The sequence below is a fragment of the Nothoprocta perdicaria genome, unplaced genomic scaffold (assembly GCF_003342845.1).
Source record: "Nothoprocta perdicaria isolate Ctin4 unplaced genomic scaffold, notPer1 scaffold_4, whole genome shotgun sequence".
NCBI lineage: Eukaryota > Metazoa > Chordata > Aves > Tinamiformes > Tinamidae > Nothoprocta > Nothoprocta perdicaria.
The window spans coordinates 8,188,681-8,213,825 of NW_020455643.1; the positions used below are offsets into that span (position 1 = coordinate 8,188,681).

A 25,145-nucleotide genomic window follows, 5' to 3' on the forward strand; every position below is an offset into this window, starting at 1 on the left:
GGCGCCGCCCCGCTCCGCCATGGCCGCCCCGCCGCCGCTGCCGCTCCTCATCCTCCTGCTGCTGCCCGCCGGACGCCGCGCGCTCGAAGGTGGGTGCCCGCCGCCGCACCGGCGCCGCTTGCTCGGGAGGAGGGTGGGCGGCGGCCGCCGGTCGCTGCCGCCGCCGAGTTGGCTGCGGAACCGTCGGGGTTCATGCCGGGCGCGCTGGGAGCGCGGGCGGTTTCGGGGCGGCTGCGGGGAGCGCGGTGGCCCGCGCCGCCGTCGGTAGGCTTCAGAGTGAACGCGCCGTGTTTGCGCAGGGGAAGCGGGGCGAGGCGGGCGGCGGGATGCGGCCGGCGGCAGCGGCGCCTCGTTGCACACTCGCTTCACGTCCAGCCGCTTTCCGCCGCCATCGGGAGGGCTGGAAAATTAATATTTTTTTTTTTCGGCGCGAGCTCGTTCTGTGCCAGAAGTGTCGGCGGGAGGAGTGTCCGGGAGCCGGGCTCTGTCCGGCCCGAGCCCCGGGCGCCTTAACCCCCGCGGCGCCGGCCGGGGGGCGCTCCCGGGGCTCGTCGTGTCCCGCGGCCGCCCCCGTCCCTCCCGTCGCATCCCGGCGGCCGCGGAAGGGAAAACAAGGAGGGAGGGGAGGGAAGGAAGGAAGAGAAGGGWCAAAACACCCAACTCGAGCCGCTCCGGGTCGGTGGGGGCTAAAAAGCAATTAATTTTCCGTCCCCGGCGAGGCGGGATCGCGGGGCGGTCCCGGGCGCCCGTGCCGGGGGAGGCGGCTCTGCCTCCCGGGGCTCCCCCGCTCCAGGAGCTGCGGGGTGGGAAGGGGCGGGAGAGGGGGCTGGGAGGGGAGGCCCGAGTGCTCCAAAGGGAGGGAAAAACACGCACACAAAAAAGAAAAAAAAAAATCAGAAAAATCAGATAAAGGGAATCTCCCAGTTTGTTGGGAAAACAAGTCAAGTCTGCTCCAAAAATGCTCGCTTGGCTGTTGTGGTGTTTTATGTCTCTCTCTCTCTCTCTCTTTTTTTTTTTTTTTTTTTTTTTTCCCCCAACTAATGCTAATTTTCTAAGTGAGAAACCATGCCTTTTTTTTTTTTTTTTTTTCTCTTTTTTTTTTTTTTTTTTTTTTTCTTTTCTGTTTATTCTCCTTGGATCGTTTGGATCGTTTGTGGCGAAGAAAATAGAGGGAGGCCGTGGCGGCTTTTGTTTGTAGTCATTTCGGCGCTGCCTTCCGCTGCAATAGCCCCGTGTTGCAATGTTTGGGCTGCGACCGTTTGAGGGGGGGGTGTTTATTTTGGGGGTTACTGTGGGCAGAAGCCCTGACCTGCTGCAATTTGGAGGGGAAAAAAAAAAATGAAGGTTTCCTCTGGCTTTGGGCCGTGTGAGAAAGTTTGGGATTTTGTTGTTACAAATGTTTCTTTTTACCCCTCCCCCTTTTCCCAGTGATTTTTTTTTTTTTTTTTTTTTTGTTCTTTTTGGAATGCGTGTGGAACCGTTGGCCTTTGTAGGCTGTAGGAAATGGAGTTTTTGGGTGTGCTTGGTCAACCTCCTGCGCAGCGTGCAATTCTTATGATTTTTTTCCTTTTCTTTTTTTTTCCCTTTTTTTTTCCCCTCCTTTTCCTTCCTCCCCGCTGCCCCCCACCCCACACGCACTCGGCGCGATGGAAGCTGTGGAAAGGGAGGCCCCGTGGGCCTCGGCRCGGCGGCGGCTGGAGGCTCCCGCACCGGCAGCCCGCGGCAGGGCACTCACGTCCAGCCCCGTGCACCGAGTGCTCCCCGGCGCGGCGACCCGGCCCCGCGCGGCACTTCTCCCCGCCAGGGGAATGGAGGAGGAGGAGGAGGGCAGYGTGGGGGCCCGTGGGGCGTGCAGCACCCCAGGGTGCCCAGGAYGGTTCCCCCGGCTGGGGGGGTGGCAGCTCCATCCCGTGCAAAGAGCCCAGCAGAGGTGATGGCTGCCTGGGATGGAGAGCGGCGGGTTCTCTGCTGGCTGGCAGGGTACGAGGCCGAAGGCGCTGTCCTGCCCTGTGTTCTCGGGATGGCTTTTACCCCTCTTTGCTTCTGTCCTTGCTGGAGGGAGTAGGTGGAGTGCCCAGGCTGGGGGATGCTTGATCCCCTTTAGGGGAGCTCCCGGTACTCTCATGCCGCTTCCCGATGCAGAGCGGAGTAACAGAGCCCTTCCTGTAAAGCGCGGGCGCCTTCGTTCAGGTATGCAAACACCGGCCATAAACTCGCRCTGACGGCCCCGGCACCATCTCACGGGGCCGGGATGCCCGGGCAAGTGAGTGCCTGGCGGGACCCGGGATGCACTGCCCTCCGCCGGGGTTGCCGCTGCCTTGGGCTTCCTTGGAAGGCCCCGTGGGGCCGGGGGAGCCACGCCGCGCGCGGCGGCGCCTCAGTGAGGGCTTTGTGCTGCTCAGGAGAAAATGGTTTCTCGGCGGATCCCGTGAGCGTGCGGGCCGCGGTTTGAAGTCACAATGTGTTTTTCTTCTCCGGTTCAGCAGTCCCTGGCCTGCCAGAGAAGGAATGCTCTGTCCGGGGGCAACAGCGGGGCCTTTCTCCAGCGGCGGGTTGGAAAGCTGGGAGAGGAGAGGGGAGGCCCTGGGGCCTGAGTGCCCCGGCAGAGCCKCGGCGGCAGCCGCAGGGGCAACGCTGCATTTTGAGGCCCTTTCTCTCTCTGCCCTGCAGTTGAAATGCTCAGACCTCAAAGTATCCCGCTGGGAAAATGTATGGATGGGTGCTGCAGTCTTGCAGGGAGCATGGGGATCTGGGTGCTCTCTGGAGAAAGCCATCCCTGTGCCGGGCAGCTGCCCCGCTCCAGCCTCTTTGGTGGCAGCTTCCAGGCTCCATTCAGAYTTGGGCTTTTCCATCTGCTGCTCCTGCAGAAACCCCACAGCAGAGACCCCCCTTTTGCTACAGACAGCCCTGAACCCCCATGGATGCTATTGGTGATGCCCCAACTCCAGCACACTTTCCTGTGGGAAAAGGGAGGATTAAGCCTAAAACTGCAGGGCAAGGCGGRTCTTTTAACTCCTGCGGGCTCGGTGCACTGGCTGCTCCAAAGCTCCCGCTGAGCTTCCCATGGGCTGCACGTGAGTGGTGCACTGGGGCAGCAACCCCCGTCTAATTGCCCCCCGTGCTGGARCCGCCAGGTATTTCCTTGGCAGGAAGATTGGCCTTTCGTTTAATTACTTTTCACCGAAACGGCTTGTTTCTCGATGGGGTGATTCATGAAAGTTCGCCCTGCTGTTTTATTGACGCTCRGGGTAGGGCAAGGTGAGGAAGCCGGGCGCGGGGCACCGCCGCGTCCGTCACAACCTTCCCGCTCCTCGCAGGAAATAAATAAATATCCAAATAAATGAACGAAGGCAGCCGAGCCACRCGGTGCTTGCAGCGTGCCTGGCCGAGGCGGGGAGGAGCAGGGCTCCTTTGTGTGGAGCGGAGCATGCGGCGAGGTGGTGAGAGGGAAGGGCTTGGGCGGCCGCGGCCCCGCGCGCCCTCCACGCCACCAAATAACGGCCTCCGCTTTTTAAGGAATGAACCGAAACTCCCTGTTTTGTTGTGATGACTTAGCGGGGGAGATATTCGGGGAAACCAGTCGGTTGCATTTTCTCCCCGTGAGCCGTTCGCTGCTGCTGCCGCCGCCGCTGGTACACGGGCGCTTGGCGTTTAATTAAAACAGCCCCGGCACTCTGAATCACAGACTTGCATGTTTTTAAAATTGTGGCCGTTCCTGTTGTGCTGAGTCAAACTGGTTTGTCGGGATTAAGCGTCTCCRCCTGGGAGCCCGGCCGAGGCGGAGGGGGGAGGGAAGGATGGCGGGACCCGGCACACTCCGATGGGAGCAGGCTCAGGCTGCCGGGCAGGCCATTTCCCTCCAGGTTTTGCAAGGACACGCACRTGGGATCCCCACGTCCCCGCTGCTCGCCCGGAGCCCTCCGCAGTCCCCTCTGCAGCCTCGGAATCGCCTGCGCCCGGCGGAGCGGCGCCTGGACACACRAGGCGGAGGCCATGGGAGGGGCCGCCATTTTGAAGGCTGGGGGACGTTCTGTGTGTGCAGGTTTCCACCCTCCCGGGACAGCGACCGGCTGCTTCCATTCGAATCCTGGAATTGAGTTTCTGTTCTTCCCCTCATCTTTATTGTTGTGGCTCTAAAGCAGTCCTGTTCTGCAGCCGTCTTGCCCGTGGCACTGTCAGCAGAGGCTGGCGGGGTTGATGTCGGGCTGCCAGGTGTAGACCCGTCCTGCCTTGTGTGGGGAAAAACGGGATCTGGAGGAACCTCCATGGAGCTGCCTGTGTGGGGAACAGGGCGGTTGTGCTGGGCCAGGGCAATACATGGTGTCCAGGCTGGGGAGCCATTTTGTAGGCTGGAGCGGGCAGCCCACCCGCTCACTTCCCCATGGCTCATCCTCCGTCTCCTGGACCTGGGCTGTGCCTGCCATGGGGGCCTCACTTCGCAGGGAAGGAGGCAGGGCCGCCACTCCCCGGGGTGCCCGCTGGACAGGCCGCGGCTGCTCCTCTGGGGAGGAGGGAGCCATCTTGGGAAGAGGCCGGAGCTCCACGCTGCGGCCACGGCCACTCCGGCTCCGCAGCCGCTCTCTGGAGACGTGCAATGACCTGGGGCCATCCGGGTGTGGACAAGGGCTTTCCTAGTTTTTTTTCCTTCTTTTTTTTTTTTTTTTTTTTTTTTCCTTTTAATTGTTTCTGCTACGCTTCCCGCTGCTGCGGGGCCTTCCCAGGGCTGTTGACAAACACCTGTTTCCCGCCCCCTCCCCAGGAACGGCTCGGACACGGGCGGGCAGGGGACAGCGGGGACACCCCCTGGCCCACATCATCCCACGGGAGCCAGCCCCGCGGCCGCCAAGGGTTTTCCTGCCCGGCGGCAGCAGCTGCCTCGGGATTTGCGCCGTGCGGTTCCTCTCCAAGCTGGGGCTGCCGCCATGGCCTTTTTGCCAAGCGGYTGAAATCCATCCGTGCGGCCGAGGAGGGGGGGTCCCCGCCGGCCCCGCTTSTCACTCGGATGCTTCACCCAGTTGCCCAGCGAGGGCCGGGGTGCCCGCGAGACCCCGCGCCCGGGATTACGGAGGCGGGGGGGAAGGCGGCGGCGCGCGGGGAAGGGGCCCGTTCAGCCTGCACGCACAAACGGCATGCGATCCAAGGCCCTTTTTATTAATGAGAAAAATGTGCAGGGCTTGAACGATCGCCAGGAACAGATTTATTCTAGTTCCCCAGAAATTAAACTGAAATGAAGGAGCGAGTCAGCCAGGCCCAGCACCCCCTCCTGACTCTGTGCTTGTTTTAACTGTGGAAGAATCTGACTTTGGGGGTGGGGGGAGAGGCGAGGGGGGTGGGAAGGATATTTGGGTTTAAACAGTTCCAGATGGGTCTGGTGCTCGAGGAGAGTCGGAGGAAGAGAGCGGAGTGCAGTGTGGAGATTTGGGTAACTGCCCCAGGCAGGAGAGAGGAGGGAAATCTTGGCAGAAGGCGCTTCTCGGAGCCGCCGGGATGGGATGGATGCAGCTTGGCAGCGCGGCCGCCCTGTCTGTGGGGCGAGCGCTCGTGCGCGCGGCGAGCAGCTTTGCTGGGGAGGGGGAGAGGAGGCATTGCTGACATATCATTACTCCTTCCCTGGACTCCATCCAAAGCCGTAATCTGGAAAAAAACAGCTGGGGGGGAGCGAGGTGCTGCCTGATGCAAAGGGCCGCCCTCCCCCAGCAGCCCTGTACCAGGGACATGGTGCCCGGCGTCCCGCAGCTTCCTWGGATTTGGGGCTCTCCATGCGCGCCTGCTGGCCATTCCCGGGCCTCGCAGTGACCCAGGCGCAGGAGCAGGCACTTGTCCCTGGCTCCAGCCCCCCAGGGATGGCTGCTGGGTGACACCAGGCTGGTGCGGGGCGGCCCCACTGCCAAGGGAGGCGGCAGGAGCTCCTGGCCGGGCCACGGCGCTTCCTTCTCGGAGCGGAGCCGGGCAAGGCGGGCGGGCCGATGTGCTGCCCGCGTCCCGGTTAATGGCATTCGGAGCAGGTCTGGCGCCTCGCGAGCGGATGAGTTATTTCTGTGGCGGCGGAGGGCGGCTGCGTGGCCGCTCCTGCYGGGGACGGCGACCTATAAATCTCTCCTGCCCGCTGGCCTGCAGWGCTACCGCCTGCCCGGGATGGCTGGTCACGTTGTCCAGTGGGAGCCACGGAGCGCGGGTTCTTCCCGGCTGCCGGCCACGGACGGGGCCATCCCGGGTGAGGGGCGGTTGTTTGGAGGCCAGCGGGATGAATGGGCTGGGTCTGTGCCCGCGAGGCAGCAAACAGGGCTGGGAGGTTGTGTGCGAGTCTGCTAGTTCCCATCTCCCKTGGCCTTGGAGAACAGAGGGACTTTTTCCTCCAAGAGGGCACGAGCAGCCGAGCATCAGGGCACATGCAGCACGTGGGCAGGGATGGCAGCTCTTCCGCGGCAGAGCTGACCCCAGCGTGGCGCACCGGGCTCTGCCCTCCGAAATCCTGAGGTATTAATAGAACAGTAATTGCAGTGCAGAGCTGGACTTGGACAGCTGGCTCGTGTCCTCCCGGCGTCGATACGGCCGCTCTGCGGGGCCGGAGCCTGGCACCGGGACCTGGCAGGGCCTGCGTGGAGCTGCAGGGGCTGCGTGGCCCYGCGCTACAGCCGAGTCCTCGGGGTGCAGGAGCCTGTCACCCTGCTGCAGAAGCACCAGGCTCTGAGCGCTCTCATTTGGGGACCCTGCATGGCGCACGCGTGGTGCAGGAGCCCGGCTTGGTGCAGGGTGCCCGTGCAGGGTGACGTGCACGCCGCGATGTGCCCTCCCAGCTGCGTGAGCGGGAGGGAGCGCGCACGCCCGTGCTCCCCGGGTCGCGGGCGCTGCCACTTCAGCTGCTTTCTGCAGTTGCAGCGCTGGCACCTGTCCCGTGTCACATGCTCCAGGCTGTCCCGCAGCCGTCAGGGAACAGCTCCTGGTGAGGAGCACGCGGCCGGAAAACCCCTCTTGAGCCGGTTAGCGGCCGGCTGGGTGGGCGACGCAGCCGGGATGGCTCCAGCTCCCAGGCTAATCTGAGGCCCTCACAGGTGCCGGATGGGGAAAGAGAGCAGGGAGGATGCGGCCGGCGCTCCTTGGAGCATCCTCCTCGAGCATCCCGCCTCACCGCGGGGCTCGGTGCCGGGCTCTGCGGCGCCGCCGTCCCCGGGCGGCTCTGCGGCGCGCGGGCTGCCCGCCGCTCCGCGCGCCTCTATGGGCTGTACAAAGGGGCCTTAATCTGAGTTGGGGCCTCTAGGCCCTGCCATAATGCAGAAATAATGAGSCTATTATTAAGGGCCCACAGTACTTCTTCACTCCGGTGGCTCGCCTCCAGCAGCAGGCAGAACCTGCCCCGCTTGAAGTGGATGTGTCATCATTTGCCTCAGCAAATCTGATCCCCTTTGATGATGGGCCAAACGCCCTTGGCACGAAGGGCCACAGCTGTGATACAGGCCCCACTTTTTCCCCCTTCCCTCTTCCCTTTGTTCCCAGCTCACCGGCGAGTTGTCCGCTCACCCTGGCTGTGGGCAGAGCCTGCGCGTTGGTGGGTGAGGGCTGTTTGACCCYGGCTATCACAGCACGGCAGCAGCGTCCGGGAAAGCCGCTTGCCCGTCTCCCCTGCTCCCGCCAGCCGAGGCGCTGGGAAGCAGGAGGCCGGCTTCCCTGCGTGGGCGGCGATAGGGAGCGCTCCAGCCCTTCCCTTGGGCTGAGCCTCACCGCCCCAGCCTGCGGAGCGCGGGGACAGGGGCACGGTGCCGCGCGGGGATGCCGGTGCCGCGCGGGGATGCCGGGGAGCTCGGTGGCAGAGCTGTGCTGTCCCGAGGTGCCCGCGGCGCTGCCAGCCCCGTCCCTGCAGAGGGAGCCGGCACACAGCGCTGCCCGGCTCCCTGCGGTCTCCCTTTCCCTGCCCTTCTCCGCACCCGGGCGCAGCTCGTGCCTGGCTCCCGTTGCAGAGCCCGCCGCCTTGGCGCGAGGGGCTGCCCCTCRTCGAGGCCGCGAGGAGGGTCCGGCACGTGCTCCACCGTGGCACACATGGCCCCAGAGCGCTTACCCAGCACGGCRCGCTGCGGAGCTCGGCAGGCTCATGGGGAAGGAGGACTCCCGGGAGCGCACAGCAGGCATCCCAGTGCCGGCCGGCCCCGCGCGCCGTGCGGCTCCGCTTTTGTGGAYGCGGAGCGCTCGTCAGCGCGAAAAGTGCAACCTCAGGTTCTCTCCCACAGGCAGCTCTTTGTTCCCGCATAAAGGGCCCTGCTCCAAAGGCCCTTTGTGCCGCTGTTTAGCCCGGTGCTGGGATTAATTGTACCGATAGGTGCTTGAATGGGGAGTGCACAAGGCCGCTCGTTCCTGCTGTAATTATCTCAAAACTGAGAAGGAAATTAAAATGTCCAGGAGATGCCCTGTTTGGGTGGCTTTCTGACTAGCAGGCAGTGACCAAGACTGCCCACAAATCCAGCCCAGCTCCCGCTGTCCCAGGCGATCCGCTCGCGGAGGGGCCGGAGCGGAGCCCGCGCAGCAGAGCCGTGTCCCGGCTCGGGGCGGACGGGCCTCGCTGCTGCTCCCGGCGCGCGGCCGCGTCGCAGAACAGGTTCCTCCCTTGCCAGCATCGCCGCGTGGGCGTCTTCACCGCCTTCCCTCCCTTGCCTTTTTGCAGGGTGCTCTGCGCCGGCTCCCTCCCCGCCGTGGGGCTGCGGAGCCGGCGTCGCACCTCGCCGGCGCATCCTGCTCCAGGGGCAGCTCCGCGTTCAAAAGCTGGAGCCGCTTGGTGGAGACCACTTGAGTCTTCCCCGGCAGCTTCATCTTAAAGATTTTCCCCTCTTGCTGAGTCGGTGCCGAGTGCCGACCCCGCTGGAGCTGCTGGGTTTGTCTGCTGTTGAGCAGCGCGATAGGGGCTCTCTGGGCCTCTCGGGGGGAGCTCAAACACTCTGCTGGCCTCGGAGCCCATGCGCGGCTGCATTCCTGAGCCCCTGCGTGGGAAGAGGTCCTGGCTTCCAGATGGGTCGCAAAATGCCCCACAAAAAGCTTTGAGAAGGTGGTGGGCGAGTTGATGGCAGGACCCTTGCCCTCCTGCAGCTCAAGATGCGCGTGGGAGGACACGGCGGGGGCCGGGGGGCGGCAGGAGCTGTGTGAGACGTGGGGCCTTTCCCCGGCACTGGATGTGTGTCTGCTGTGAAGGTGCCGCTTTGGATGTGGTGGGACTGGCAAACCAGAGCAGCGCCTCTGGRCTGGCCGGGCTCTCCGGCCCTTTACCTGGCCAGAGCCGAGGAGAGGACGGCTCACCGGGATTACAGCCTGGGGCGATAAAGCAGGCCTCGGGGCGAGCTCCTGCGGCTGCTGGAACTGGGAGCCCATTTCCAGGTGACTAATAGGAGCAGAGCACTAGTAGGGCTACTTGGTGCAGGGTGCCGGGTACAAAGGGCTTTGACTCACTTGCTCAGCCAGCCCTGACTCCGTTCCCGTCCTCTCCGGAGCACCAGGAGCACACGGCGAAAACGCYGGTGTCTCGTGCCTGTTGGAGAAGCGATGGCTGCGTGTTCAGGGCCGGGATTTTGGGGCCAGCCTGCTGAGAAGCCCTCAGCACCAAGGGCAGCCAGCGGCTTCTGGCCGGGCCCTGCTGCAGGCAACTCTGCTCTATGTGGCACCCCATGTCACGGGACCCCCAAAAGCAGCGGCCCCCCATCCCCTCTGCCTGCAACCCTCATGCACAGGCAGGTCAGGATGGTCCCTGCCCCTTCCTGGCCCTTCTCTCCTTGCGTCTTGGAAACCACCCTCTGCCCTCCGCATTTGGCCCCATTTCCTCTCGTGGAGGCGCCTGGTGATTTGATCTCCCTGCATTTCCCCCCTCTCCCCTTCCCTGCTCTCTCCATGCCATTTATGTGGCTCTCGGGCCAAGGGCCTGCTCGGCTCTGTTTTCTTTTTTTTCCCTCCTCCTCCGGTCGGATGGCAGATGCTGCCAAATTAGGATGCAGGCAGCGAGCCTCCTGTCAGAGCAGAGTGTCTGTCACGGATCGGCACTCGCGGAGAAGGGCGCTTCCCGCGGGGCTGCCCGGCAGCCGGGCCACGRATCCCTCCTGGTGCCCGCCTGGCTCCAGCGATCCCTCCCGCTCCCAGTGTCCGTGGCAGTGCCCCGCTCTGCACACCCTGCCGCGCAGATCCCTGTCTCCCAGGCCTGACTCGGGGCACTCGAGCCGCGATCCCGCTGCGCCCACCCGGCGCGGCCGCTTCCCCTCCACGTGGAGCTCGCTGCCCCGCGATGGCCCCGCTCAGCGCACAGGGCGCCTGTGCCCCCGTGAGCTCCTTTCTGCTCTGCCGAGATCTTGGAGGGGACAGAAATCCCTTGTTCTCCACTAGTCCCCGGCCCCTTTAGGCCACCGGCCCTGCCTGACGTGAAGCCTTGCACCCTGTTATTGCAGCGCTTTGGCTCTCCCAAGGCTCCYAGCACGTGTCACCCTTCCTCTCCAGGCTGGCCGGGAACATCCAACATCCCAAGCGCTGCTCGGAAGCATCCCAGGATCTCTGAGGTGGGGCCTTGGCAGACACTGAGCGCTGCTCGGGCCCTGCTGTGGCCTCCACGTCCTCGCTCCGGCTGCCGCCAGCCTCGCTCCTCACGGAGCCCGAGCGCATCCATGTTGTGCAGCCGGGGCTGTGGTGACGGGGCAGCCCCGCTCCAAGGCGCTATCCCGGGCTCCCACCCGCGGGAGCCGCCGCGAGCTCCTGAGGGGACGGGAAGGGAAGGGCGATTTCCTGTGGCCGTCGGCGCTCCGCGTGCGCCGGGCCGTGTGCGCCGGAGCCGCCCGCCCCGCGGGAGCCGGGGCCCTTCCTGCAGCTCAGCCCCGTTGTGACGAGCTCGCCCGGACAGCCGCTTGCGTGCGGGGTGCTGCCCCTCTGCTTCTGCCCCTCGTTTGGTGTTTGTTGGGAGAAGCAGCAGATAATTGTGGCCTAATTATGGACTATCTTTGTGCTCGCCCTGTTTGTGCTGGGAGAGCGGCGCCTGCTCGGCCTTTCCTGCCATGGGGGCTGCGCCTCTGGCCCTCTATCCTGCTCGTGCCTCATYCCTGGAGCCAGGACGGGCACGGGGGGCGACAGGGCCTAATGGGTGTTCAGAGAGTGTCCCTCATTTTTGTCCTTGACACCGGCTYTGCCTTGTCTGCACTGCTGCAGTTYATCTGCGGAGCGTCCCGGCCGGGCTGTCTGCATGGGGCTGCTTCCCGGGATCCCGGCRGGCAGCAGGATCCTGCAGGATCCTTGTTTACGTGGCCGCAGCATCCCCGGGGAGCGCAGGTCAGGAGTGTGCCGGCCACTCCGCTCGGCTCCGGGCGGGACTCGGGAAGGAGCCGGCGGTGTTTACCTCCCAGCGCCTTCTCCCAAACCCTCTCCTACGCGAGCTTCCTTCCTCCTCCGCACTTCCTCCTTGGCCTGGTCAGCCCGTGGTTTTCCTGAGGTAGAAGAAAAGCAGCTGAAATTTCCTTCTCTTGTTTCTGGCGCTGGGGACGGCCGCACACGCTTGGAAACGCCGCCCAGCACCGGGGAAAAGCSCGGCGTGGGACAGCGCAAATGTTTGCATAGAGCTGCCGCTGCAGGGCTGTCCCGGGCACTCCCGGCTCCCGAGCGCGCCCGGAGAGCCCCGCCAAGGAGCGGGCAGCGCCAAGGGGTTCGGCCTAGCACTCGGGGCCATCCCTGCGGCCAGGGAGGGCCGTGCCACGGAGTCCCAGAATGGACGGTGCCCTCGCCARGGAGGCGTCTGGAGCCGTGGCGCCCAGGGGCCGCGATCCCGGAGGCTTTGGCTGGCGCTGGCTGCTCCGCCGCCTTGCCCAGCATTTGCAGCCCGCTTGCCCCAGAAAAGGCGCTGCGTTATCCCGGGGTGCCTCTTCCCACCSCTCAAACACCTCCCGTTCCCGAGGGTGCCGCCCCGGTGCGGAAGCAGCCGAGGTTGCTCTCCGTGTCCGCGTGTTGCCGCCGCTCTCGCGGGCGGCGCTGCGCGGCTCTGCCGGGGATTAGCGACAGCTGCCTGCAATTGCAGCTCTTCCCAGACAAGCGTCTCGCTCCCCCAAGGCTGGGGCTGGGGCTCTTTGGGGAATGCTGCCGGGGTGGTTTGTCTTGTAGTCTGCTCCAGGAATGTTGGCCAGACGGTCAAATTCTTCTCCCCTCTTGTAAAGTGAGTGATGTGGGGCGTCTCTGGGAGAGCAGCCTGCCGGTCCCTCCTCCTCTGGATAAACCTGCCTGGCCCGCACCGCCCTGTCATGGGAACGGGCCCTTTCAAGCCCAGCCACAGTAAATACGCGCGGTGCCAAGGCGAGGGGGAGGGCGCGGGGGCGCCGGGCCCTGCTCCGCTGGCACCCGGGCGCTGGGGCCGCTCCGTGGCCGGCCCTTCCCGCTGCCTCGCGCCTCTCCGGGGACCKTGCGCTCTTCCTGTTCTCTTGACAGGAGAACAGAAATCTGGAGTCTGTCTGCTCCGCTCCCCCTCCTCCCACCGCGTCTCACCCCCCAAGTTGCTGTTTTCCGCAGAAATGTCAGCCCAAGCCGTTGCTCTCCCCCACTCCTCCTGTTTTTTTCCCTCCAATCTTGGCCTTCATCCCTGATTTACTTCTCTTTTTCCTCTCTCTTTCTGCAGAGACGCTGATGGACACCAAGTGGGTGACCTCGGAGTTGGCATGGACAACTCATCCGGAGACAGGGGTAAGTGTGAACCCATCCGTGACCTCCAAGGGGCACCACAGGCTCCRGCCCCTTGGGGACCGGCCCCTGCTGTGTTGCTGGCTGCGGCTCCGCCGTTGCCTCTCGCCTTGTGAAATCGCCTCCGTGTTACCCGGCGCTGACTCCGCGCTGGCAGAGCGGCGGCGTGGATGGCAGCGTGCAGGCGCGCCGTGGTCCCTGGGCCAGCTTGCTCTTAGTCACCTTGATGACCAAGGAGGGACCAGAAGGGTTGGGACGGGTGGAGGTGCAACCGCTGCTCTTCCCTGTTAACTGTTTTCTGGCTGCCCCCAGAAAACTTTTTGCTTCAGCCACGTGTCCGTGGTGCTCGTCTCCCTCTCCGGTGGCCTAACCCGCTCCCTTGCCTCTTGTTTGCAGTGGGAAGAAGTCAGCGGCTACGATGAGGCCATGAACCCCATCCGCACGTACCAAGTGTGCAACGTGCGGGAGGCCAACCAGAACAACTGGCTTCGCACCAAGTTCATCCAGCGCCAGGACGTCCAGCGCGTTTACGTGGAGCTCAAATTCACCGTGCGGGACTGCAACAGCATCCCCAACATCCCGGGTTCCTGCAAAGAGACCTTCAACCTCTTCTATTACGAATCGGATACAGATTCTGCCTCTGCAAACAGCCCTTTCTGGATGGAGAACCCCTATATCAAAGTGGATACAATTGCTCCTGATGAGAGCTTCTCCAAGCTGGAGTCTGGCCGCATGAACACCAAGGTGCGCAGTTTTGGGCCCCTCTCCAAGAACGGCTTTTACCTGGCCTTCCAGGACCTGGGAGCCTGCATGTCCCTCATCTCTGTCCGGGCTTTCTACAAGAAATGCTCCAACACCATTGCTGGCTTTGCTATCTTCCCGGAGACTTTAACGGGGGCTGAGCCCACTTCTCTGGTCATCGCCCCGGGCACGTGCATCGCCAACGCGGTGGAAGTGTCCGTCCCGCTGAAGCTCTACTGTAACGGGGACGGCGAGTGGATGGTGCCCGTGGGAGCCTGCACTTGTGCCGCCGGATACGAGCCAGCCATGAAGGACACCCAGTGCCAAGGTAAGCGCCCGGCTCAGCGACGTCTTGAGCTCCCCGCTGCGCTAGCGCGCGCGTGGGGCTGCGCAGGAGGTGGTTTTGCACTGGGCTGATCTCGTTCTCGAGGCCTGGGAGCTCCTTTGGGACAGAGCAGGTTTTAGTGGCGGGCTGTCTCGGGGTGCTGCTCCGTGGTGCTGGGAGGCTCCGTGGGGCCGGTTGGTGCCGTCCTGCTCGCGCTGCTGCGACGCACTCGGACACCCGCGGGATTTGGAGTGGGCGCTCGGCGGGACGCGCCTGCCCGAGGAGCCGCGGCCGGACATGGTGCCATGCAGGGGTCTGTGTCCCCAGGGCCCCCAAGCACGGCCAGAATGTCCCCCAACGACTCCACGCTGCGCAGACACTGCAGTGGGATGGCTGCTCCTGGCGCACAGAGCTCCCCGCTTGCTCCATTCACRCAACCCAGTGTGCCCATGGCCCGTGGTGCTAACCTGAGCACCCAAGCAGGTCTCCCCTGCTCCGGGACAAGCAATGGCAGAGGAACGTGCACCTCGGGAGCCATGGAACGGTCTTCCCGGGTGAATGTTGCTTTCCGTGGGGCGGCAGGTCCCTGGGCACCGTCTGCACCAGGAGCAGCCCCTGCGCAAGTGCCTAGGCTGGAGCTGTGTGGGCCACAGCACCGGGCGCCTCGTGCTTGGGGACGAGGCAGTGTCGGGATTGCGGCGCCCTGCTCTGTGCCGGGTGGAGGGGGGACTTTGCCCCATCTCCCCGGGAAAGCCGCTCGGCCCCGCTGCAGTCAGATTTTCCGCCATGTGACCGCGTGTTTTAAGTGGAAACAGCTGAAAAGCTCTTGGAGAGCGCGGAGAGGCAGCTCCATTTTCCGCTCTCCCCGTCGGTCGCTCCGTTGCAGCGTCCCGGTTATTTTTCCCCCTTGGGTGGCTCACAGAGGCTCTCCCGCGGGGCAGGGGCTGCGAGCCGCAGACGCGGCCGGCACGAAGCACCGGGCGCCCGGGGGAGGCCGGGCTGCCCGCGGGGAAGGGGCCGCGCCGGGCGCCACGGTGCCGGCCCCGCGGAGCTGCTGCCTGCGCCGAGGCATCTGGGCGAGCAGCGCCGCGAAGTGCCAGATGGCATTTTAATAAATAACAATGCCGAGGCGCTGCTTAGATGGGATAAGCCCTGTTGTAAATCTCCCCCTTTACCCAGACTTTCAGTGGCCTTTGAAGATCTCCTCCTCCTCCTCCTCCTATTTATCTCCATCCAGAGGCAGGATTAGACTCCGCATTCAGACCTGTTACAATGCAGCTTGTATCCCGGTCCCTCGGGAGCGGAGGGCTCATCCCGCCCGGCTCAAGGCAGTTTCTTTGGCATGCTTTGTAATGCGATACGCGAGGCTGGTATCTGGCGCGCTCGTCCTAAGTTGCCACAGCATTAATTTGGCATCTCGTTCGCAGCCTCATTATCTTTATTTAATTAGCACAGGGCCCTTGTGGGGGTTGCGGCGCTTCCCACGCGCTGCCGGCCGCGAGGCTCCGCGGAGGGAGCACGTGTGTGCGGGAGCAGGGGCGGCCCCGCCGGGGACACGGCATTCCGGCCCTGCCACTCGTGGCCCTACACGGGTCCTTCCCGCGATGGCCACTCTCCTTCTCCTTCAGGAATTTCATGGAAGAGCCGCGTGCTCCTCCGTAAAGCCACCAGGCTCTTTCCCCGGCCCGTGCTCAGTGCAGAGCCTTGGGGATTCCCTTTGTGCCCCTGCACAGCAGGTTGATTTAACCCCATGGCAAATGCCAAATCTGGCTGGAATTGACCCAAAATTCAGCCCTGGCAGCCCCAGGGGTGGCTTGCCATCACCCCGCAGAGGGAGCTGTGCTTGGCAGTGCCCATTGTCGAGGTTGGCACCATCCACACGCGAGACCCGGTTGCCACTCCCGGAGCCCTCGCTCCGTTGGGTTCTGCTCCCAGAGCCTTCACCACTCCGTCGGGAAGCGGTATCCGGGTATCCGCGCGGCCCGGGGCTGGGATGCAGCGCGGCGGCCGCCTCCTCGCGGCCTTTCCCGCCGCYTCCTGCATTCCCTCCTCTTCCCGCAGCGGAGGGGGCGGCCGCGAAGGCGCCGTAAACGCAGGCACGCGTGAGAAGTGATGTCAGGTCAGAGCGGGGCCGGAATCTGGATTYGGTAAAAATAAATTCCCCTTGCAATCGGTGACTAATGGAAACATCACCACGAATTAAATAAAAAAAAAAAAAAATGCCAGGCAAGCATAACCCCTGCCAACTGTTTGCAGCTTTGCATTGCAACACGGGCTTGCTGCGCGAGGACCAGGAAGTGAAACTGCTTCTATTAATTGCGCGGGATTAGGGATCAAAGCGGGCTCCGCGGTGCCGCGAGAGCGGAGCTGCCGCTTGCAAGCCGGGCAGCTCCACAATGGGCTGCTTGTGGCGCGGTCAAGGAAATCTGCTGCCGCCCGCGCGGGACCGCGCCGCCTCCAGGGACCGCTTTGCTCCCTGAGATTTTTTCCTTTTTGTGAAGAAAAAAGGGGGAAAAAATCCATTTTTCCATTTTTTTCCGTTCCTGCCTGCCATTTGGATGGCACTGTTCAAACACCCTGGGGCTCTTTCCCTCTGTTCACCTTCAAATTCACTCCAGACTGCACTAGCGGGAAATATTTCTGCCCAGAGGATGATTTAAAAAAAAAAATCAAGTGCCTTTTTTAAAAGGGATTTACAATGAGTTTTCCCGCCTCCCTGGCAGCTTTGCCATCGCTTCCATGTGCAGCTATCTCCGAAGGGCGAAGGCAGCGAGGCTGGAGCGGGATTCATGGAGCACAGCCCATCCCGGGCGAGCCCCGTTGCTGCCTGTAGGGAAATTACAGGTGGCTGGACAGAGGGATGGGATCCTTGTGATCTACCTCGACGTGAGCGCAGGCCTCGGCTCCGAGGCCGGCGAGGGAAGAGAGGAGATGATGGCAAYGAGTTGCTGAGATGCTGCCCGGAGCGGCATCAAGAGCCCGAGGGACCTCGAGCACGGCCCTGCGGGGCAGCGGAATCGCTTGGCTGGGAATGGGGCCCTTCTCCCGGCCCTTCCTGTGCCCAGGGAGGGTTCTGGTGGATGCTGTGCCAGCCTCGCTGCCGCCTTCCCGCATCCCGCACTGAGGGGAGTTATTGGGGTGTYGCGGCTCCCTCCTCCTGGCTCTGCTCACGTGCAGCTTCTGTCCCGTGGCCAGGAGGCCCCTCGGCCTCCCTGGCCTGCAGCCTAGCACCGTGTGTAAAGGTCCAGGATCCCTGTTTTATTTGAGGATGTTTCGGTGCAGAAAGTGGCCATGGGAAGTGGGACACGGGATGCGGAGGCCCTGGCCCACTCCGGAGCACCCGGCCTCGCTCCCGGTGCGCCGGCCCTTGCCCAGGCAGGTTCTTGCGGGGAGGAGGTGACACTGCTGCCTACCCCCCGGGGACCTGGGATCGGTTTTCGGCTCTGTCCCGGGCTTTGGAAGCGGCTGGGAGCTGTCGCGCTGCCCCGAGCTCTTGATGCTCTGACTTATCGGAGGCAGTTGGATTCTCCAGCGTCGCGGTGGAACTGCGGCCTCGGCCCCTTTCCCTCCGAAATCCAGGTGGGAGTTGGCTCTTTGTGACAGCTCGGGAGGAGTTGTGGGGCTGCRGGAATGACCTTCCCCAGCTCCGGCTTTGCAAGGAGCTTGTGGACAAGGACAGTCCTTCCCGYGGCTCCGGCCACGGCGCTGCGGGAGCTGATCGGCTCCTAATGCTGCGTGCTCCCTCCTCGGAGCATGGAAGCCACCCATGGAGCAGCGCTGCTGGGATGTCCTGCGGCCACCATCAGGGAGGAGGAGGAGGAGGAGCGAGGAAGGTTCCTCTCCTGCAGAGAGGTTTGGAGGGGTTGGTGCTGAAGTGGGAGCCAGACTGCGGGTGCAGCAGCGAGGGAATGGGGTTTGGGTGTCCGGGCCCTGCTAGGACAGCTCGGAGCAGGGACATCTGCCTTGCATCCCGAGGGGAGGTATCCAGGCTGGAGCCCCTCCGGAGTCCCGCACTCTCCCATCGCTAGGGCTGCGCTGGGGCTTTTTGGCTCCACGCGAGCCCTGCTTGCTCCAGCTTCATTCCTTCTCCCGCCAGGCTCTTGTTTCAGGGGGCTCATCCCTGACGGCTCCGGGCTGCTCTCCATAACCAAAGCACGTTTGGCAGCTCTCGGAGCCCAGAGTGCTCCCGTCCAAGCGCTTCCAGTCGTCTCTCATTCCCCAGCAATCCGGGCACTGATGTGTGACTGCGTGTCCCCCCGGGCCGGTGTGGGGCCGCACGGGCTGCCCGGGACGGCTGCTGCCCCGTCCCTGCGCTGTCCGGCCCCGGCTCCCACCACCTCCCTTTGCTTCCTGGAATGGAGCAGCCTGGAATTGTCCTTGGCCCCGGGCGCACGGGCGGGAGGGGCAGAGCCTGAATTCCCAGCAGGAGGCCCTGGGGCCCGGATCAGGAGGCTCCCAGAATGGGATGCTCCCTGCGAAAGGCTCCCGGGCYGCGCGCGGGAAGCGGCTGCTGCAGCCTGTCCAACCGCGTCCCGCTGAGCCAGGCGGCCGGCGACGCGGGATGTGGTGGGATGCAGCCAGGGCTGCGCTCGTGCATGCGGAGACCCCGGAGCAGCGGCTCCTTCCCGCGGGATTGGGAGGCAGGGGAACCCGTGGGGCCGGCTGGGGCRAGAGGAGGCAGCGGGTGATTCAGGGCGCTCCGCACCCGGCTGCTGCCAGCCGGAAAACTTCCTGCCCAGGCTGTTGGGAGATGCCTCATCCCGGGAAGCTTCCGCCCGCTTCTGGGATGAGGCAAGGAGAAACCTCCGCTTGTTTACACGTGATGTCATGTGGCGGGCAGGGGCCGCCTGCTTCCCTGCTGGCTAAGTGCCCTCGGGAGCTGCGGGAAGGCTTGGGGAGGAGGAGGAGGGGGAGGAAGGAGCCTGTCCGGGTGCGGAGGCTGCGCGGAGGGGGGCGATGCTGAAGCAGAGTCGCTGCGGCCCTGCGCTCGCTCCCACCACCACCAAGCGCGGAGCGCAGCCCTGCTCCAGCGCCCCCAAAATGGGGGGTTCGGATGTCGGCAGGGCGGGCAAAGCTGCTGTTGAAGCAGGACCCGCTGGAATGTCTCGGTCCTGCGCGGCTCCTCCTCGCGCGCGCCCGCTCACCGACCCGCAGCAGCTTTGGCCGCCCCTGCCCCGGGGAGGCCTCTGGTTCATCCTGCCCGGCCGCAGTGATGGGGGGACGGGGGTCCTGCAAGCAGCACCGCGGAGCAGCCACGGAGCCTGGGAAGAGCATCCCRGGAAAGGCCCCTACATGAGGGAGGGAGCCCGGGGCAGAGTGGCGGGCCGGGATGCAGGGATGCRGCCGTCACTCTCCCTCCCGGCTCGGACTGCAGCAGCATCCACAGCCACCCCCTGCAAGGGAAGGTGGCCTCAAGCCCCCTTTCCTGGCAGCAGGAAAGGCTCCGCGCAGCCCGGATCGAGGACACTCCGGGTACGCTCCTTAACAGTGCCTTGTGTTCCCTTCTTCTAGCGTGTGGTCCGGGAACCTTCAAGTCTAAGCAGGGGGAAGGCCCCTGCTCTCCCTGCCCTCCCAACAGCCGCACGACGTCCGGGGCAGCGACGGTCTGCACTTGTCGCAACGGCTACTACCGGGCGGACACGGACCCTGCCGACAGCGCCTGCACCAGTGAGTCCAGCCTGGCCAGAGCCAGGGTCGGGAGGCCGTGGATCCGCTCCTGGAAGCGAGCTGGGCTGCATGGCCGCACTCCCTAACCCTTGTGCTCTCTGCTCCTCCCTGCCCAGGCGTCCCGTCCGCCCCGCGCAGCGTCATCTCCAACGTGAACGAGACGTCGCTGGTGCTGGAGTGGAGCGAGCCGCGGGACACGGGCGGCCGCGACGACCTGCTCTACAACGTCATCTGCAAGAAGTGCAGCGTGGAGCGGCGCCTGTGCACGCGCTGCGACGACAACGTGGAGTTCGTGCCGCGCCAGCTGGGCCTCACCGAGCGGCGCATCTACATCAGCAACCTCATGGCCCACACGCAGTACACCTTCGAGATCCAGGCGGTGAACGGCATCTCCAGCAAGAGCCCCTACTCTCCCCACTTCGCTTCTGTCAACATCACCACCAACCAGGCGGGTCAGTGGAGCTGCCAGCGCGCAGCGGGGAGCTCTGCGCCGCGGAGCAGCGCAGGGATTTCTTGCTGACAGCTTTGGAGGCTGCGGTCCTTTGTGCTGCCGTGTTACAGAGTCTCCGTGCCTGCATCTCATCCCCGGGGGGAATTCTCCTCTCCGCTTAAACGTCTGTCCCTGGRGGAGATGAGATCAGAACTCATGCAAGCAGAGAAGGGCAGGGTTGGCAGGTGCTCAGGAGAGCTCTGGATCTCCTAGACCCACCCCAGAGATGTTGTCCCTGCTGTGAAAGGAGGAGGAAGGAAATGAGATTTCTCCCCTGTGGGCCCAGGAAAGCTCAGCACCAACCCAACCTTTGCAGCTGGCCAAGTGCTCTRCCATTCCCTCCTTCCTCCCGCTCTGGCTTGGCTCCAGTGTGCTGGTAATCTCCAGCCRCTGCGCTCTGATCTGATTTCACGGGTCTCGTCAGTGGGGTGGAGCAGGGAGCTCCTGGCAAGAGGAGGAAGGCAGGGAGCTCCATTTTCGGCAGGCAGGGCCCTTCCCTGGACAGCTTTGCAGCGAGGCGTGGGGCGAGGTGTTACCTTGGAGCTATTTCCAAGGGTCCAGTATCAGCTGCAGGATGCCAAGATTGCCCCTCCCTCCAGAAACTTGTGGGATATCAATGTCACAGCTTGCCRTGCCTTTCAGCTGGGGTTATCTGAGCAGTTCCCTGCCAGGGAGTCCCCCATATGGATATAGGGTTGTGGAGGGMATGGGCTGGTGCAGGAGGCATTGTGGAGGCGCTGCCTGCAGCCTGCCCGCGCCTGCTGCTGCAGCGGGGTCTGCAGAGCCCCCCAAACCCCGTGTGCCCAGCCCCGCTGGCCGCAGCCGTGGGCTCAGCCCCGCGTCTCCTGTCCCCTTTCGCAGCCCCGTCTGCCGTGCCCACAATGCATCTGCAGGGCAGCACCGGGAACAGCATGACGCTCTCGTGGACGCCCCCGGAGAGGCCCAACGGCATCATTCTCGACTACGAGATCAAGTACTCGGAGAAGGTAACGCAGAGCGAGGCCCTCCCTGCCTCGGCGCTCCTGGCCGGAGTCAGCCCCGCAGCCAGGGACATCCCTGCAGACAGGAGGGTGCCCACGGAGTGGTAGGTGTGGTGGGCTCCCTTTGTGGAATTGACATCCCCCGTGTGTCCCCMGCAGCAGGGCCAGAGCGATGGCATTGCCAACACTGTCACCAGTCAGAACAACGTGGTGCGGCTGGACGGGCTCAAAGCCAGTGCCCGGTACGTGGTGCAGGTCCGGGCGCGCACGGTGGCCGGCTACGGCCTCTACAGCCTCCCCATGGAGTTCCAGACAACCGCAGAGAACGGTAGGTACCAGGGCTGGGCTACCTTCCTCCTTCAGCACTGTGAGCATAAGCTCCCTCCCCAGCTTGACTTTGATTCCTGCCTCCTCTTCCCGCAGGCTCCACCAGCAAGAGTTTCCAGGAGCTGCCTCTGATTGTGGGTTCCGCCACCGCCGTGCTGGTGTTTGTCATCGCTGTGGTGGTCATCGCCATCGTCTGCTTCAGGTACTGGCTCTGCAAGGAAGGAAGAGGGGGGATCAGAGCTGCGTTTGGGGCCTGCAGCCCCACCTTGCCTGTGGGCAGAGCTCCTCCAGCTCCAGGCTAGCAGCAAAGACTCGGGGGCACCAGAGCTCAGGGACTGCAGGAGGGCTCTGCACCTCGGCTTTCCCAGCACCCTTCCTGGGCTCAGCCATCCTTGGCAGAGCTAGGCTGTCTTCTCCCACTGCCCTGGGATTGCTTTACTCACGGGCTGCCGGAGCTGAAGCTCTCTAGCATAGACTGGCTGTGCTGGGAGTTGGAATCTGGCAGTAAATGTCTTTGCCCCATCAGGAAAGGGATGGTTACTGAAAACCTCCTCTCGTCTCCTTTGGGCAGGAAGCAGCGCAACAGCACAGACCCCGAGTACACGGAGAAGCTGCAGCAATACGGTGAGTGGGGGAGAAGTGTGTCCTCCTGCCCCTGCCAAGGGAAGGGGGAGCCTTCTCCTCCTGGGGATTGCGAGGAATGCACTGATGGCCAGCGTGAAGCTCTGCCCATCTGTCACCCGTGTTGTGTCCCTCTTGTTGATGCTCTCTCTGCTCTCACAGTCACCCCCGGCATGAAGGTCTACATCGACCCCTTCACCTACGAGGACCCCAACGAAGCCGTGCGGGAATTCGCCAAAGAGATCGACATCTCCTGCGTCAAAATCGAGGAGGTCATCGGAGCAGGCAAGTCCTGGGGCTGGGCGCAGCAGCTGCTGAGGCCGCTTCCCCTGGTGCAGTTTGGCGACTCACCACGCTGCCCGTGCTGCCCGCAGGGGAGTTCGGCGAGGTTTGCCGCGGGCGCCTCAAGCTGCCCGGCCGCCGCGAGATCTTCGTGGCCATCAAGACGCTGAAGGTGGGCTACACGGAGCGACAGCGGCGGGACTTCTTGAGCGAGGCCAGCATCATGGGCCAGTTCGACCACCCCAACATCATCCATCTGGAGGGGGTGGTGACCAAGAGCCGCCCGGTCATGATCATCACGGAGTTCATGGAGAACTGCGCGCTGGACTCCTTCCTCCGGGTAAACATCCCCTCCTGCTCTGGGCTGGGGGCTTCAGTACAGGGGGCTGGGCTGCCCCAAGCTCGTGTTCTCCTCCATCGTGCTGCTAGCCCAGGAACATCCCTGTCTGTAAGTGGCATCTGTGGAGCAGGGAAGAGCGTTGGCTTTAGGGAGGAGGGAGAGGGTGCTGCAGTTTAGGGTCCCTCCCCAGCCTATCGCAGGTTGCAGACTCTGCTGGTCTCTCCCTGGCAGCTGAATGATGGGCAGTTCACGGTCATCCAGCTGGTGGGGATGCTGCGAGGCATCGCTGCTGGCATGAAGTACCTCTCAGAGATGAACTACGTGCACCGGGACTTGGCTGCTCGCAACATCCTCGTCAACAGCAACTTGGTCTGCAAAGTGTCTGACTTCGGGCTCTCCCGCTTCCTGGAGGACGACCCGGCTGATCCCACCTACACCAGCTCCCTGGTACGGGGTGTTTGGGGGGAATGTGCAGATCCAGGTGTGTGCAGGGGACACGTGCACTAAATGAGAGCTGTGTGTGCCTGCAGGGAGGCAAGATCCCCATCAGATGGACAGCTCCAGAGGCCATCGCCTACCGCAAGTTCACGTCGGCCAGCGATGTGTGGAGCTACGGCATCGTCATGTGGGAAGTGATGTCCTACGGGGAGCGGCCCTACTGGGACATGTCCAACCAGGATGTAAGTGCTCCGCAGGGAGCGGGCAGCTAAGGGCTGCGGCATGCAGGTGACTCACAGCCTGTCTCTCTGCAGGTGATCAATGCCGTGGAGCAAGATTACCGCCTGCCACCCCCCATGGACTGCCCCACGGCGCTGCACCAGCTCATGCTGGACTGCTGGGTGCGGGACCGCAACCTGCGGCCCAAGTTTGCCCAGATTGTCAACACGCTGGACAAGCTCATCCGTAATGCTGCCAGCCTGAAGGTCATCGCCAGTGTCCAGTCTGGGTCAGTGATGTCCCTGCCTGCAGCCAGAGCCCGCCTGGCTTCCCCACACCCAAGGGGTGCAGGAATGTTGGGGATGGACCCTCTGAAATAGCAGAGACGTCAGCCCCATTTCCAGCACGTCCCTCTGCTCCCGGTGACCTGTGTTTCTCTTGCTCTTTAGCGTCTCACAACCGCTCCTGGACCGGACTGTCCCGGACTACACCACCTTCACCACCGTGGGAGACTGGCTGGACGCCATCAAAATGGGACGGTACAAGGAGAACTTTGTCAATGCTGGGTTTGCCTCCTTCGATCTAGTGGCACAGATGACGGCAGAGTAAGTCCCTGCTGGTGCAGGAGGGAGGGCTTGGAGGGCTGGGACTTGGTGCGGCTTGGGGCGCAGCACCTGAGCCCTCATCTCGCTGGCAGCCTTTGCTCTGGGCGTGCAGAGGGGTGAATTGTGTGGGGGCATTTTCCTAACTGGGTAAAGAACTGGTGTTCAGCACCCAGAACTGCGGGTCCCCCGTGGCAATAGTAGCAGAAGGGTGTCGTGAAGATTTGGGGTGTCAGCATCAGAGAGATTGGTGGGGTCGTGTGCTGGTGCAGCAGCTGGCAAGCCACTCAATCTGTCATCTCCCCACAGAGACCTGCTGAGGATAGGGGTGACGCTAGCAGGGCACCAGAAGAAGATCCTGAGCAGCATTCAGGACATGAGGCTGCAGATGAACCAGACGCTCCCGGTTCAGGTTTGACCGCAGGGGACTCTGCATTGGAACGGACCGAGGGAACCTGCCACCCGGGCTCAGTTTGCGGTGCAGCCCGGCTTCCCGTTTCCCCCCTCACGTGGCGCTCCTCTGCCTCGGACGGCCACCCGGGACAGGCCAGGCCGGGCCGCCCGTCCCTGGATGGGAGCCGACAGGGAGCCCAGCTCTTCGTTCCGTGTCCTGGAGCGATGAGGCAGCGACGCAGTCTTCATATTGAAGACGGATTATGGGACGGAGACGGCACACCGCGCTTCCCGCCCTGCCTCGGCGCCCGTCGGTTTGAAGAGTTGTTCTGCTTCTTGGATTTCTTTTTTACCCCATGTTCCCCGCACCGAGTCCTCATTCCCGCCTCTCTCGGAGGCCGCAGACTGTTTTCCCGTCCGCTACGTCCGTCGGAGCCATCTGAAGCCTTTCCCGACGCCGGGACCCACGCGGAAGCAGCCGGGGAGGCCGAGCCCACGCGGGGCTGCCCGCGGTGGAGACGGCGACAGGGCAGGGGCCGCGGGGCCCCAGACAATCACTTCTCTCTCCTGCGGCCCCTCCACGCAAGGGGCTGCACCGGAACGTGTCCCAAGGGAAGGCTTTGCTCCGTTTCTTGGCTTTGCACGCCAGAATCCGAAACCCAGTGAGATTTTTACTATGCAGGGAGTTAGGCAAAAAAAAAAAAAGAAAAAAAAGAAATATATAGATATATATATTAAAAAAAAAAAAAAAAAAAGAGGGAGCAGAAAGGGGAGGGGAGGGGACCAGGCGCCCAGCTCCGCATCTCTCGCCCCTCTTGGTTCTCGAGGCCGGCTCTGGACTGCAGAGCGAGGCCCTCAGCACGTTTGCACAGGGACCCCTGCGCCCCCGGAGCGAAGGCAGCGGGGCCAGCGGCGAGGCCTGGCCCGCGCCCGGCGCCGCGTTTTTATGCAGAAGGAGCAGGGCCGCTCCTGACACACGCTGTGATTGCTGCCAAAAGACTCACTCACCTTTTTTTTTTTTTTTTTTTTTTTTTTTTTTTTTTTTTTT

The 25,145-nt window shown here is 63.6% G+C and overlaps 1 protein-coding gene across 2 annotated transcripts; it reads left to right on the forward strand.

The window, feature by feature from the left end:
* Positions 1–42: 42 nt before the first annotated feature.
* EPHB3 (EPH receptor B3) lies at positions 43–24,512 on the forward strand. 2 transcript variants are annotated; one of them, XM_026045299.1, is made up of 16 exons: positions 43–89; positions 12,611–12,675; positions 13,069–13,741; positions 19,250–19,405; positions 19,522–19,857; positions 20,757–20,881; positions 21,035–21,203; positions 21,299–21,404; positions 21,729–21,826; positions 21,986–22,108; positions 22,198–22,445; positions 22,677–22,892; positions 22,976–23,125; positions 23,198–23,391; positions 23,552–23,707; positions 24,014–24,512. In XM_026045299.1, the coding sequence occupies exons 2-16, from the start codon at positions 12,619–12,621 to the stop codon at positions 24,120–24,122; spliced, it is 2,916 nt and encodes a 971-aa protein (XP_025901084.1). In that variant the 5' UTR covers positions 43–89; positions 12,611–12,618; the 3' UTR covers positions 24,123–24,512. The 2 variants fall into 2 exon arrangements, with proteins under 2 accessions (XP_025901084.1, XP_025901085.1); XM_026045300.1 differs by having other exon boundaries at positions 21,774–21,826.
* The last annotated feature ends 633 nt before the right edge of the window (positions 24,513–25,145 follow it).